The sequence below is a fragment of the Pararge aegeria genome, chromosome 23 (genome assembly GCF_905163445.1).
Source record: "Pararge aegeria chromosome 23, ilParAegt1.1, whole genome shotgun sequence".
Classification (NCBI taxonomy): Eukaryota; Metazoa; Arthropoda; class Insecta; order Lepidoptera; family Nymphalidae; genus Pararge; species Pararge aegeria.
This window is the reverse complement of record NC_053202.1, coordinates 875,097-890,870: the sequence shown is the minus strand read 5'-3', so window position 1 is coordinate 890,870 and position 15,774 is coordinate 875,097. Positions and strand designations below refer to the sequence as shown.

Below are 15,774 nucleotides of genomic sequence, written 5' to 3'. Positions count from 1 at the left end.
AAATACTTATAAAATACAGATAAACATCAAGACACTGAAAAACATTCATTCTCATCACAGAAACATTTTCCAGTTGCGGGAATCGGCTGTCAGTTGAACTTGTCTGTTTGTACACATACAGCTGTGTGTCTGTCTTTGGTATCGTAGCCCCCAAACCGATGAACGTAAATACGTTTAGTTTTTTTTGTGTCATAGATATAATTTTATCCCGAGTCCCGAGTCGAATCTTAGCCATGTTTCATGAAAATCTGTTCAGCCGTTTCCCCTCTGCTCCTAACTTCTTTATGTTCGATTGATTCGAAACTAGTTTGTTAGTTTGAAGAAGTTGAAGTTTGTTTAGGGTGTAATTTAAAATGCATATAAATTTTTGTTTATTTAAGTGCATATATATAAATTTAAAATATATGTATAAACCTACCTTTATTATTGCTAATAATTGTGAAAATAAGAAACATAAGTTTACTGCTTTATACTGTTGTACAGTAGCGTGCCAACCCTACTTACCCTCCCTCCAGCGCCCTCGCCCCAACACGTACGCTTAATACAGTTTTGTGTTCGCATTTCGATACTCATTTGTATCCTCTGAGGAGACGATGTAATATGTCGCGGATGATATTACCGTGCTGAGTTGGATCGCTTAAGAGCGTGACATGAGCGGACTCGATTTGAAACGCGACCTAAAACGTTACGCTCACTTCCTAGTCCACTTACTTAGCAATTTTCAGCTGCCCAAATACAGAAAGCAAAAAGTCACAGTCAAAGTCAAAGTCAAATATTCCGTAATTCAAATAGGCACATAGATGGCACTTTTGATGCGTACTTTACAGGTAAAATATGACATAGAAGTGAGTTGATGGCGATAACTAAATTCGTCAACTTAAAACTAAAGCTACAAGGGTTCCAAACGCATCCTGGTCTAAGAAGAAGCCCAAAACAAACTAAACCAATTGTTTTTTTTGTTATCACCATGGCATATTGTCATTTAAAACTATTAAAGAAGCAGCCTGGTTAGAGCAATAATTTACACCCAAATTTTTTTATCGTTGACGTAGTCCTTAATTTAAACGAAAGGACTTCAGAAATAAATGCAAAATACAACCAGCTTTCTTCGTGAAAAAATATACAACTGCTAAGCTTTTGTTAAAAAAATAGGTTGTACGAATCAATGAATACATCTAATAATAAATAATAAATAAAAAAATAAATATACTACGACAATACACCATCTAGCCATCTAGCCCCAAAGTAAGCGAAGCTTGTGTTATGGGTACAACGATGACTGATGAATATTTTTATGAAAAATATACATAAAATACTTATAATATACAGATGAACACCCAGACACTGAAAAACATTCATGTTCATCACACAAACATTTTCCAGTCGTGGGAATCGAACCCACGGCCTTTGGCTGAGAAAGCAGGGTCGCTGCAAACTGCGCCAATGGGCCGTCAAACTGCGTAAACCTTTCGAGTGTACAGGCTCGATGTTATGTGAGATTGCGTAAACAATGCATATATAAACTACTACTATATTTTTCATTTTTTGGAACAGCTCCGTCATGTTTGTCTCCGTAACTATTCAGCAAAATAAACAACTACACAGCAGAATAAAATTTGCTAATCCGTCTATCCATCATAAACCCATTACCGAGCCACTACAGGGCACGGGTCCCCTCCACAATGAGAAGGGGTTAAGGCCGTAGTCCACCACGCTGGCCCAGTGCGGATTTGTGGACTCCACACACCTTTGAAAACAATATGTAGAACTCTCAGGCATGCAGGTTACCTCACGATGTTTTCCTTCACCGTTGAAGAAAGTGATATTTTAATTACTTAAAACGCACATAACTTAGAAAAGTTAGTTATCCCCGCTTCCGTCACTGGGCTATCCCCACTTCCGTCACTGGGCTATCCCCGCTTCCGTCATGCGTGTCTGTAACCTCCTATATGAAAATATAATTGGCATATTCCGAAATAAACAACTTTAGGTACTACGAAATCAAATTTGCTAATACTATACATACCTACCTATACCTATATTATAAAGGAATTATGCCCGAACGTAACCTCCATAAAGTCAGTTAAAATTAAACTCATCTTTAGCAATTAAGTAGTAGTGACCAGCTTCTGCCAAACCTATTGACAAAGACGTGCTTCTAAGCGATTTAGCGTTCTGGTACGCTGCGCGTAGAATCCGATTAGAGGTATGTGTTTACTATAACTGCCATAGCCCTAACAGGCTACCCGTAATCATCATATTAGACTGCATTATCACATTCCAGCAGGTGACAATACTGTCAAGGGCAAACTTGTACTTGTGGTGATGGTCGTTAGAATCCCACCTACCCGCATTGGAGCAGCGTGGCGGGCAGTGGCGTGCATAGAGGGTATGCACGGGGTATGCAGATGATATAAAATGAAGAAAATCCCCAATACGAGTAATAAATACTTAAGGGTAGGTTTTTTATAACTCGTACTAGAGATGTTCTTCATTTTATATCATCTGCATAACCTCATATGCACGCCACTGGTGGTGGGTCCATGCTCTAAAACCGTCTCTTCTATGAGAGGCTGTAGATGACTACGTTGACTTCATTCGGCTTAAAAAAGCTGATCACGATCTCTCTTGTCCTCAGAGCTGACCGCGTCCCGGCGCACGGAGCCGAACTTCGGGAGGACAATCGGGCGTCTCACTCAGTACGCGCATGGCATCCGCGGCACTGTGTACGCCGTGGACGAGAGCACCGTTTTCGTGCGGGGGTTCGCCTACGACGGCACGGCTCCTGATGCCTTCTTCTGGGTCGGCGACACGCAGCAGCCGTCGCCGGAGGGCACGCTGGTGCCGTACCCGGAGGACTACACCACTCGGTGAGTGTTACAACGTGTAAATGAAAACCGAAATATTGGACAGAAGCAGGCGTTACTTTGCGGAAAGCAATGATATAATAATTATTTAATTTTTATTTGGTAACTATGACCCATCTACTACTATGACTATTACATCACAGAATAATTAAAAACTAAACTAAATCAAAAAAAAACTTACATGAAATATTAATATTCAATATACAAAAAGTAATAAATTATATTTTCTGCATCCAGGCAGCCCTACGTGGAGTTAAATATAATGCTTGTAAATCGGAGAGTCGTATCTATTTATTAATGCCTTCAGAATGCCGTTACTGCTTACCCACGTTCTTTTCATCACAAAAGCGATTCTTTTCTTCTGATGGCAAAAAAGTCATCAGTGTGAGCCCTCGCGAACATTTCTGATGCACTACAATAACGTGGTAGGCCCAACAGCATTCTGAAACCATCATTATATATATATATTATGAAAATTAAGCTTAATTTGCTATACTCCACACCAAACAGAGCTTCGGTAATGTACCCTCTACGCACGTATCGCTCCGAAACCGGAACATCCTCGGGAGATTTTGACTTTACAATTATTAACAATTATTCATCGTAAGGGCCGCGGAGTATGGCAAATTAAGCTTAATTTTCATAATATATCATGGTTTTCCGCAAAGTAACGCCTGCTTCTATCCAATATTTGAAAACCAAAATAATACTGCAGACATCAGATATATCAATTTAAAAGTGACGTTGTCAGTGTAGTATGTCGAACAGTTCGCAAACCGACAAAATAACACGAAAGCGGGTCAGATTCTGCCCGTGATAGCCAACATGACATCTCGTACCTACGTAGTCCCGTCGTGACCACGATCCATGCAACTGAGTATATCGACAAATCCAAAAATTTTATCGTGGTATGTACCCGTTGAAGAGACCTGATGGTATGACGCTCATACCTTGGAGGCTTGGAAGGTCACTTCTGTGGGATGCAACTTGTGTTGATACCCTAGCTGCATCACACACCCAGGCCACTTCGTCAATGGTAGGTGCGGCTGCTTCCAGTGCCGAGCAGGCCAAGAGGCGTAAATATGAAAACCTGGATAGCAGCTTTATTTTTGTGCCTTTTGGAGTAGAGACTTTGGGACCGTGGGGTCCGGAGGCAAGAGCCCTTTTCAATGAATTATCGAAAAGGGTTATCGAGTCTACCGGTGATCCTAGAGCGGGCAGTTACCTTGGCCAACGAATTAGTTTGGCCATCCAAAGGGGCAATTCTGCCAGCATCTTAGGAACTGTGCCTCGCTGCGGTGGTTTCGAGGACGTTTTAGATTTTATTTAGTTTTAAATAGTTTATTTTAGGTTATATTTATATTTCCCGTTGAACTATATTTAAGAAATAGGTACTTCAGTTTCCAAACGCCCTATTTCCAAAGAATCCCCAATTTCCAAAAAAAATTCTTGATAGATAAACTCAATACTATTCATGGGCCTGCCCGGTGATTGAACCTAGGCCCTAGTGATCTGCAATCTAGCATGCTAACCACTAGACCAATGAGGCAGTTCGCAAAGAATACTACGTCAGCACACTTACAAATAAACAACATTCAGATTTTCTCTTACAATATTCAAGAATAGAGAAAGACTTTAGAAATCTGAATATACCTTTGAGTGAACTCTAATGAAATAGCGGAAGTAGGTAAGTAAGTAGGAATGGCAAAAGAAGAAAATTCCATGAGAATCGTTTCGGAAAACATTTTTAATTTACCATCTGTCTGGATGTCCATTTGCGTGGAATCAGATAACAAAGGGAGGGTCTTTTTTAATTATATCTTTTGTCTTTTCAATCGGTTTTATTTCAATGGACACGCGTTTGAAAAAAAAATTAAATCTTTATATATATATTTCTTGTGTGCGTGTATGTCACTGAACTCCTCCTAGACGGCTGGACCGATTTGAATGAATTTTTCGTTATCGCTTGGGCGGCACCCTGGATGGTTTAGATTCACAAATCAGCCCAACAGATGGCGCTGGGGTCAGCTAGTTATCATATATAACTTCGCGTATTTCCATCGCGCGCGATTAACATTTGCGGTTAGTTTACTGTTTTTATTATTTCTAGTAAGTTTGTCGAATAGCATAATTACATTTTAATCTCATCTCATTGTGGGAATCGAACCCGCGGCCTTGGACTCAGGAAGCAGGGTCGCTGCCCACTGCGCCAATCAGTCGTCAATATAATATGATGTCGATGAAATTTCTGTAAAGATTCTCTTGAAATAAAAAAAAATAGTATAGTTAATACTGAGAAAAATCGCGAATGCACTGTGTTCGTGCCATTTATGTATTGACACAGAAGTCATTAATTAATGAAACAAATGACCACCTTTTGATCTGGCGCAGAGGTGAGCGCAATGGTTTAAAATTGGCGGTCCTGGAATCGATTCAGGCGGGGATAATTTAGGAATTTATTATTTCCTAATTATCCCTGGTCCAGCCTACTGACAAATACATGCCGCTTAGCGATTTAGCGTTCCGGTACGATGTCGATTCGGGCTATCGTAAATATGTGACTTCAAATCAAGGGCCGACTTGTAATGGAATAAAAATTGTGTTGTAATATTTTTTACAATAAAATTAATAAAACTATACACGTATTCGTACTCTTTAATACAAAATATGTATATTCCGAAAAGTATTTTTATGAAAACATATTACGCGATCCATATTCAATAGCAACACAAAGGGAAATATCGTGTACATAAAGTAAATGAAACATTTAAATTAATATCATTGGACACGCGATGGCGATATGATTTTTAAATGACATAATGGACTTTGTTGGTAACATAACGTGCTTTATTTATTTTCCATTTTATTAATATGTCACGACAAAACTGTGTTAAATACAAATTTGGTTAAATTGTTTTACGCCATAAGTAAATTATTAAATCAAGGACGCCAGTAGTACGAAATCAATATAAAAATTTAAAAAGCCCTGACTTTCAATACAGTGCACAATATTTTACTAGTCAATGCCTTTTATTTGATACCCATATTGAGGGAGTTGTGAAATAAATGTGTACGTAATCGCCATTTTGTATCGGCGGCCATCTTGTAGTGACCTTTATCAAACATATTTAAGAACACTCCGAGTTATTCACCTTTAGAGCATCCTTTCGGGAAATACGATGCCACAGACACACATACACACACACTCAAACACACACACACACACACACACATATGATTGAGCGCCATCTAGTGACAGTGTGGTTTTCCGGTATTGTAAATAGATGGCGCGATTTTAACACCGTAGTTAACTTTCACGCGATCGAATAAGTTAATATAAATAGAAACACTTGGCACGCTGATTTTGATGCTTAAACCTATGTCTCTCTTCAGCTAATATTGTTTGATCAATATGAATCATCATTAACATCTGCCCGACAACAATTTGTTATCAAAAGGTTAATTATTTACCTACTTTATTAAATTACTGTAACAGTGGTTTCCCCGGACTCCCGACAGTAGTGACGCCGTTATCAAATACGAGACTTCTGTTTTTTATTATATTTGGCATTAGATTTAGTTTTAATAAAATATTATCTCTTCCAGTGACCCCCCCGTCCTGACAGCTCACACCAACTCGGACATCCTGCTAAGATTGCCGGGGGGAAAGAGGCTTCGGGACATCAAATGGATAAGCGTATGGTGCAGGCGTTTCACGGTAAATATGCTGCGTTTGGAACCCTAGTAGCTTTAAGCAAGCGGGTGTAGCTATCACGAACTAAGTAGGTGCACTTCATACATACACTAAAGCACTGCCTACCCTAAACTTTTTATATTACTCGGAGGAAGATTGAGTCATTTAGCTGCCAATAGTGAGACAACAGTGTGGCAGTGGTGAGCGCTATGTTTTTCATCATCATTATTGCCGCCGATTGGCGCAGTGGGCAGGGAACCTGCTTTCTGAGTCCAAGGCCGTGGGTTCGATTCCCACAACTGGAAATGTTTGTGTTTTTCATTGTTTAAATGTAAATTACATTTATTTATGTATATTATTCATAAAAATACTCATCAGTCATCTTAGTACCCATAACACAAGCTACGCTTACTTGGGGGCTAGATGGCGATGTGTGTATTATATAGTATATTTATTTATTTATTTATTATCATCATCACATCAACCGATTGACGTCAACTGCTGGACATAGGTCTTTTGTAAGGAGTTCCAAAATCCACTGGACCGCTTGTCAGAGCAGACTCTGAGCCTTCTTATGAGGCCCATAGAATTTAACCCCCGGTTATTATTAGACGTATATCATGTCCAACTGTGCGCTAATACTCGGAAATGTATTAAAGCTGTGGTAGAAGATAACATTTGGTCCTTCCCCGGGCAGAAAAATATCTCCTTCCCATGAATTTTCCCTGGCCCGGTCTAAGAAGATCTCGTTCTCGATTACGGTTTGTCACTCACGTAGAGACGTGAGTGACAAACCTGAAATGAGGAGAACCGACAGCGAGGCGCAAAGCTAAAGTGGTATTAAGCGGGGCACATAGCGCGGAGAACCGATGGATGTTGGGGTCCCGAGGTTCTGGAATATCACGCATCGGTAAACGCAGCGGTCGACCCCCAACGAGGTTAACAGAGCCGCTGGAAACAAGCGACCCTAGACCGTGGAGTTTGGAACTCCCTACAAAAGACCTATGCAGCAGTGAACGTTAATTGGTTAAAGTGGTGAAGATGACAAAAATGCCCCTGGTTATCGAAAACAGGACCTCCCGCCTATAACCCCACAGCGTTTAACCCTACCCCAGGGTCGATTAAGCTTAAAATAAAGTCATTTATCAGTTGTCATCCCCATCGGTTAGATAATACCTTGGAACCGGATCCCGGAGTCCTGGACCGTGAACTGCTAACAAAGGAATTAAAGCTACAAAAGCGGCGTTCCAATTAGCGCGGACTTGTCTGTTGCCCGCGACTTTGTCCGCTTTTGTTTATTACTCATTACCAAGATAATATGAACCTTGCATACTGGTAACAGAGGATAAGTGCACTATTAACAAGGTTCAATTTTTGACTAACCTTTTCCATAACTAAAGCTATAGCTCGATATTATCATACCCGAGTTAAAACACTTCTCGTAAGGACGGTATCCTATTTAACTATCTTTGTTTATTATCAAAATTAAGCTTAATTTGCTATACTCCGCGAAAAGCAGGAGAATCTGTGTGGTGTAATTTATAATTTCTTCAATCCTTATACTCCACACCACACAGATCCTCGGCAATACACCCTCTACGCACGTTTCGCTCCGAAACCGGAGCATCATCAGGAGATGTTGACTTTACAATGAATAATTGTTAAGTATCTTTGTTTATCATGTTATGTCAATCAACGACCCAAAGACAAAAATTAAATTATAAGTAATACAAAGAATTTAAAGCGGGTGAGACTCTCGTACCATAGGGCTTAAAATTGCCTTCTGCTACGTCCGTCAATTATTAATAAAAAAAAGTCCACGAAGCTTGTAACCCGAGCTAAAACACTTTTTAACTGTCTTTCTCTATCATAATAATATACTACGAAAATACACACATCGCCATCTAGCCCCAACGTAAGCGTAGCTTGTGTTTTGGGTACTAGGATAGCTGATGAATATTTTTATGAATGTAATATACATAAATTGGCACAGACTGGATCACTAAGTGTAGGAATCGGGATCTTTGGAAAAACTTAGAAATTAAAAGACATAACAAAATTAACTTTATATAATTTTTATCAAATAAATTCAAATTAGTAATAATTATTAGTAAAAATGTTAAAAAAGAAAAAAGTAATAATATAAATTGGTAGTAGAATAGAGGCTTTTTATTTTATAGTACACATAAATACACCCAGACACTGAAAAACAATCATGTTCATCACACAAACATTTTCCAGTTGTGGGAATCGATTCCACGGCTTAGGCCTCAGAAAGCAAGGTCGCTGCCCACTGCGCCAGTCGGCCGTCAATCATATTATGGCACGACGTATTTTTTGAAGCAGGGTAACGAAACCCGGACAAAGTCGCGAGTAGCGGCTAGTTATTAGTGATGAGTAGCGATTCACAAAGAATTCCAGTTAGCTAAAGTGAAATATCGATTGGAGCCGCGCGCACCCGTGTCTCGCCGCCAAAATGTAACTCGTGCCATGTTGCCGAATAACATCCGAGGTTTCAGCTTTATCGGACTGGCAACCAGTGGCGTAGATTTAGCGGCCTTGAATATAAACAAAAAATAGTATCCAGCGAAACAAAAAAATGAATATTATAAAACAAAAGCCTTGTTTACTATACTCCGCGAAAAGTAGGTGAATCTGTGTGGTGTAATATATAATTTCTTCGATCCTTATGCTCCGCACCAAACTGATCTTTTGCAATGTACCCTCTACGTACGTTTCGCTCCGAAACCGGAGCATACTCAGGAGATGTTGACTTTACAAGGAATAATTTTTAAGGAAATCTGGTGTGGAATATAAGTATTGAAGAAATAATCAATTACACCATACAGATTCTCCGGCTCTTCGCGGAGTATAGCAAATTAGGCTTAATTTTCATAATAATATATCATGGAATTCCGCAAAGTAACGCCTGCTTCTATCCAATAAAAAATGAATAAGTAGTTCAAAAACTAAACTAAAAAAAAAAAAATTAATCGGTAACCCATTCACTATGAAATTTTTGAAAAAGTTAACAAATCCTTTGGGAACCGCTTTTTTCCTGAGATAAAAAGGAGCCTATGATGCTCCTGTCCTTTCTATCTTTATGCCAAAAAATAAGTATAAAGGTAGTTTACAAACAAACAAACAAACACACTATAAATTTTACAAGTATGGATTTAATAAATAAATTTAAATAAATAAATATACTACGACAATACACACAGCGCCATCTAGCCCCAAAGTAAAGAAGATTTATTTTATTTGTCCCCTACGCACATATATGTTAGCCCTTGACTGCAATCTCACCTGCTGGTGATGCAGTCTAAGATGGTAACGGGCTAACCTGTTTGGGGTTGGCAGTTGTGTCAACGCGACATCGTTCGGGAACGCTAACTGGCCTGGGCCGAACCCTCCCACCAGTCTAGACAGGAAAAAAATCTGGAATTATCAATTCCCAAATTGCCCCTGCCGGAGATCGAAACCGGGACCTCATACTTAAAACTATCACCGCTGCGCCGGGGAGGTTGTCAAAACCTATACAATAAAATTTTGCATTTTGGCGACGTACCTACTCCTCTCCATGTTTAATATCTACAAAACTTTTTTTTTTGTCTGTTTGAATGAATGAATGAATGAGTACACTTTTATTGTACACCACAGAGAAAATTTACAGAGATACAAATACAACAGCACAATAAGGTAGAACGTACAATTTGGCGGCCTTATCGCTAAATAGCGATCTCTTCCAGGCAACCAAAGGCATACAAGAAAATGCTATACGAAATTAGTAGGTTAGTGAAATATTAGGATTTTAAACTAAATTAACATAAAATTAAAATATAACATAGTACATATTAAACATGACATATTAAAGATATGTACAAAAATATAAACTTTAAATATAATACGTTGTTTACTTAAGCGCAATGATCTCAGGAACCGATCGTCCGATATGAAAAACTCTTTCAGTGTTGGATAGCCCATTTATCAAGGACCAATAGGAGCATAGCATCAATGAAGGATGTTTCAGAATCGCTTTTTTTTCTTTTTGAGAACTCCCGCTGCGTGCGCTGCTTGAAAGGTTAAAGTTTCGATAAAAACATGTATGACGGAGTTGTACCCCTTTAAAAGTAAAAAAAAAACCGCGACAGCATATCTTTTAGGGTATACTTACGCGGACGAAGTCGCGGGGGACCGCTAGTATCTTAAATATTCTTAGCTACTTTGGTAATATTCTTAGCTCCTTTGGTCCCATTGCTCGACGCGTGCCCAGTAATCTGGATAAGCTCATACTGTTAGATAAAGTGGAGGGTAAAAGACCATGTAGCCGATCACCTAGACGCTGGTCTGACCAGGTAAAGTCCTCCCTATCACAGAAGCTATCAAAAAGACCGAACAGGATCGAAGGCTGTAATAAAAATCGCTACGAACGAACTTGAATCCGGACACGACCTTCAGTAATGAAGCAAACGACGAAGAAGAAGAATACATTTGAAGTATACACCTTTACTTAAGTAAAATTAGACAAAGTTTAAAATTATATCCGTCATCATCCCCTGCAGCATCCAAGATTTAGGTTAGGGTTATTTTCCGTTAGAGCTGTGCGGTTTGAGAGAAGTTGGCTACGAAACTATATAACCTACATCACCATGCTAAAATGCGTAACTGTGCTCGTAATCAAAATCAAAAATGGTTAAATTCCAGGTGAACTTCGGCGAGGTGTCCATCCCACCGTCGCTGGATCCCCCGCGACCGAGGGTGCTTCCGGAGTTCAAGCGCCTGGCGCACGGACTTCGCTCCGGAAACATCAGTGTACTGGATGCCAAGACCTTCTACATCCCGAACCTGCACTACGACGGCGCGGGCCCCGACGCGTATTTCTGGGTTGGCAATGGGAGCGAACCTAACCCCTTTGGGACCAAAGTACGTTAACTTTCACTTTTGGTTATAGGAAGATCTCCAAGAACTGTTGCTTCAGAACAAGATTTGCTCGCTCGCAATCAAAGTCAAAAAGTCGAACTCAAATGTATATTTATTAAAGTAGGCCCATAGATGGAACTTTTAATGCGTACATTACATGATAATTGTGTAAGTAAGATGATGGCGTTAACCATATTCGTAAACTTAGAACTAAAGCTACGAGGGTTCCAAACGCGTTCTGGTCTGAAAAGAAGCCCACAACAAACTTAGCCGGGTGTTTTTGCTATCACCATCTCACATTGTCATTAAAAAATTTATAAGAGTTACCTGGTTAGAGCTATAATTCACACCCAAACTTATCGATTACGTAGTCCTATATTATATAATAGGACTTTTCCATAAGCTTACGTCTAATCCAAACTTAGAACTCGAATCGAGATGATGTTTTCGAATTGAGAGTGTTGGCAATACTTGAACGTCTAAGAAAAATGGATCTTATCTGCATTATGTTAAAGTCACTTCAGAGATTCTTCTATACTTCTACAGTATTCTTGATAAAACTTTTTCTTTGCCGTTACACTGTTTCATCACTTTAAAACCATTGCACGATTGCCAGCGTGCAAATCTTCTCTTAAGTGTGTTTCATGTTATTTATTTATTTATACTTTTTATTTGCACACTTCAAGTTAAAAAAAAAACAGAGACAGAAGCAGTACAGGTACAAAAGGCGGCCTTATCGCTTAGTAGCGATCTCTGCCAGGCAACCTTAGGATAAGGAAAACATGAGGTATGTCTGTGGAAGTCATGTTAACTAACGTCTTAACGTTTATATGGAGGCTCAAACGTTAAACTCCATCCAAGATGACTCCAGATACTCTTAAGTTAGCTTGGTTAACTTAGTACGATCCTCTAGGGCTTTTCTAACGCTGCGTTTTCTGGTACAGGGTCGTTACTTCAGCACTGTGAAACCCCAACTTCCATGATCTCCGCGCCAATTGTCTCCAACCATCTGAATCTCTGAAGTTCATAAAATCTGTTTGTAGGTCCCAAACGAGATGAACTCCCTCAATCCACTCCGAGGTTATCAAGGCGAGGACATCGAGATAGTCCTGCCCGGCAAGTTGACGGCTTACGACGTGGACTGGCTGGCTGTCTGGTGCGTGGAGTACCGGCACAACTTCGGCCATGTCTACATACCCAAGGATCTGGACGTGCCACCAGCTTTGGGCCAAACGAAGATCACTGTAAGTTACACAGCGCTCGCCACGATACATCAGGAAGGTCACGTTCGTTGCGGAGCTTGAGGTTAGGATTTCGCCCTGCTCTGCTCAAATGCAGTAGGTTCTTATGCAAGATTGCTGAGGGTTTAAATCTCTCTCCGGGAAATTATTCCCTGTGTTACGATGTACACGTCTCCATGTATATGACTTTTCCGGTGAGAGGCTTTTACCGTGTCTCATTGACACCCTACCGCCAAAGACTCTCGACTTGGACACCCAAGAGATTTAGCGTTCCGTGAGAGGTCGCGTTTATGAGTATCGGTTAACAGGTTGGCCCGTTAACATCTATAAATAAATAAATAAATAAAAAATCTTAAACTACACCATTTACCAGCAGGTGAGATAGCAGTTAATGGCTAATTTTGTAGTAGAATAAAAATAGTTCTATACAAAGATGTCACAAGGATATTATAGCCCAACATGTCCAGCCCTATCCAAAGGCTGGCTATAGCAGTATTCCTGGCACGATCTGCTAGTTTAATGCCAAAGATTACCGTTAAGTATGGGACGAAAAATCAAGGTCTCTTATCATATTCGAATCTGCAAATCTTTTCGATAGAATAATGAAATATCTGTATATAATTTATAACTTACTAGCTGTCCCCGCGAACTTCATACCGCGGATCATTTTTTTTTATGAATGTTATATTTTAATACTTATTGTCCTATTATATCCATAGCAACTGCTGAGTTTCTTGCCGGCTTCTTCTCGGTAGAATCTGCTTTCCGAACCGGTGGTAGAATCACTACAAACAGACAGACTTGACGTTTCAAAAGTGCTTATATTAGGCCTACTTGAAATAAATGAATTTTGAATTTGAATTTGAATTTATTCCGGTCTTAGAGGAATCCAAAAAATTAAATATCATAAAAATTGGTCCAGCCGTTCTTGAGTTATAAATGGTGTAACTAACACAACTTTCTTTTATATATATAAATTAGGTGTCGGTGCTGCCAATCGGATATTATTTAATCTTCCATGTGTTTTTAATATTTAACAGTTTTCTTTCTTTCGTTTTCTAAGTTAACAGCCTGCCTGGGAATTCATTCTTTAATTTGTGTCCACTTTAGTCTAACAACGAATTGTTATTACCTTTCAGGTTAAAAGGAAACCAGTAAGACGACCGCTAAATAACCAATCGCAAAAACTTACTCGTAAACCAAAGCCTCCTAAATCTACACCCGCTTCATTTTTCGATTGGTTTCACATTTAATAAACTATTTTCAGGGTTCCGGGGTCAAAATCTATTTACCAGGCATGCTTCGTCTAAGGGAAAAGACTATGAGAGTTCCGCATTTTAAAATAAAAAGTGCGTGCGTGTACCTATCCTTTACGCGCGATTGAAGTAAAACTTTTAGTATTATTTATTGATAAAAGAGTAAAATGTTCCTGGGACTCCGCCATTTCATTTAATATTCACTATTTCACTTTATATTCTATTTGAAATTCATTAATATCAATTTCATATTTTATAAATATTTCCATTTGTTAAATAATAATGAAGTGTAGAAAATTGAAGGTTAGAGTGAATATTTAAAATTTATTAAAAATGTACTTATTAAAAAAGTAATAAATAAACAAGTATATTTAGAGATTTTTATTAAAACTGTTGAATTTTTATACACTTTGCTATTCACAATTGATCCGTTTGAAGATATTCGAAATAAATGATCCTAATTGATTATGATATTTGCCACCAGCTGGCGTATAAGTCAAGAAGCGTGGAGTATATGAAATATACATACGACCAATCCAAATTATTATTTTTAAATAGCGGAAGCTACACAGACGTCTGACGTAAGCGTTACTTCCGTCAGAAAACTAGTTACCTAGTCCTACCCTAGTCGCGTCTAAAGAAGTTTTACTTCAAAAACAGTTTTTTCTAGAGATGACCTAATATCTGGCTAGATAGATCCAGTCGATATTCTCTGTACCTAGCTATGGGAAATGGATTGGCTGAAGATATCGATGATGACCTCGGAACCATGGGCAGTTTACTCCTAAAATGTGAACAAAGATGTATTCGCAGAAGGAAACCTTAAAAAGAATACTTAAAATGTTTACATATTTCTCTTGTCTCCTTTTCTTATAAGAGTATTTATACTTATGTTAACATATTTTTTTACATGTAACTGTTTTTTATACTAACGTTAATAATATTGTACACCGAATGTTTTGTCTACTAATAAATAATCATTACTAACTTCGATGTGTGCGATTCTTTCTATGCTTTCCCTGGAAAATGCTTAACATTGCAGCCCGCTTGGTGGTATAACCCGGTAAGTTGCTTTTTCCACTTATTACAATAATAATACTAACATATTTTTTGTCAATAATCGTAATATGCCTTTTTGCCGTTTTTAAAGATAATGGCACGGATACTGGTTCCGACCCATCGTGCGTGAGCCCGACTCGCACTTGGCCGGCTTTTTAGTTATTTTCCCAACAGATGGTCGACCAGTCCTCTAGTCCATAGATTTTGACTAAACATCTACACCTACAATGTTTTATGCGAATAAAAGAATTGAATTGAATCGTAGGGCTAACATGCACGCCGCAAGATAATTATGTCTACCCATCATATTGACACATTAACGGCCCACTACAGAGCACTGGTCTCCTCCCACAATGAGAAGAGGTTAAGGCCGTAGTCCACCACGCTGGCCCAGTGCGGATTGGTCTCCACACACCTTTGAAAACATTATGTAGAACTCTCAGGCAAGCAGGTTTCCTCGCGAGGTTTTCCTTCAGCGTCGAAGCAAGTGATATTTTTAATTACTTAAAATGCACATAACTCTGAAAAGTTAGTGGTGCGTGTTGGGATTCGAACTCGGTCCCTCGAAAGTCGAGCTCCTAACCATTGCGCTATCACCGCTTCACGTTACCGTCCACCCGTTTCTCATATTTTTTCTATACAGATAGACGTGATAATTATTAGGCATAACTCTCTCGTGGCGAGTAAGCTAGCCTGACTGGACATAAGGCTCTTGCGAAATATTAGGAAGTTTTCCG

The 15,774-nt window shown here is 39.1% G+C and overlaps 1 protein-coding gene across 4 annotated transcripts in view; it reads left to right on the top strand.

Moving 5' to 3' along the window:
* LOC120634256 (protein Skeletor, isoforms B/C) overlaps positions 1–15,774 on the top strand; it is a 51,149-nt gene that overhangs the window by 24,094 nt on the left and 11,281 nt on the right. For 2 of the 4 annotated variants that reach the window (XM_039904743.1, XM_039904741.1), the window contains exons 2-6: positions 2,639–2,870; positions 6,474–6,585; positions 11,266–11,484; positions 12,525–12,725; positions 15,021–15,041. In XM_039904743.1, coding sequence (XP_039760677.1) covers positions 2,639–2,870; positions 6,474–6,585; positions 11,266–11,484; positions 12,525–12,725; positions 15,021–15,041 — 785 coding nt within the window. The remainder of the gene's footprint in view (positions 1–2,638; positions 2,871–6,473; positions 6,586–11,265; positions 11,485–12,524; positions 12,726–15,020; positions 15,042–15,774) is intronic. The other 2 variants (XM_039904744.1, XM_039904742.1) reach the window with 1 other exon arrangement.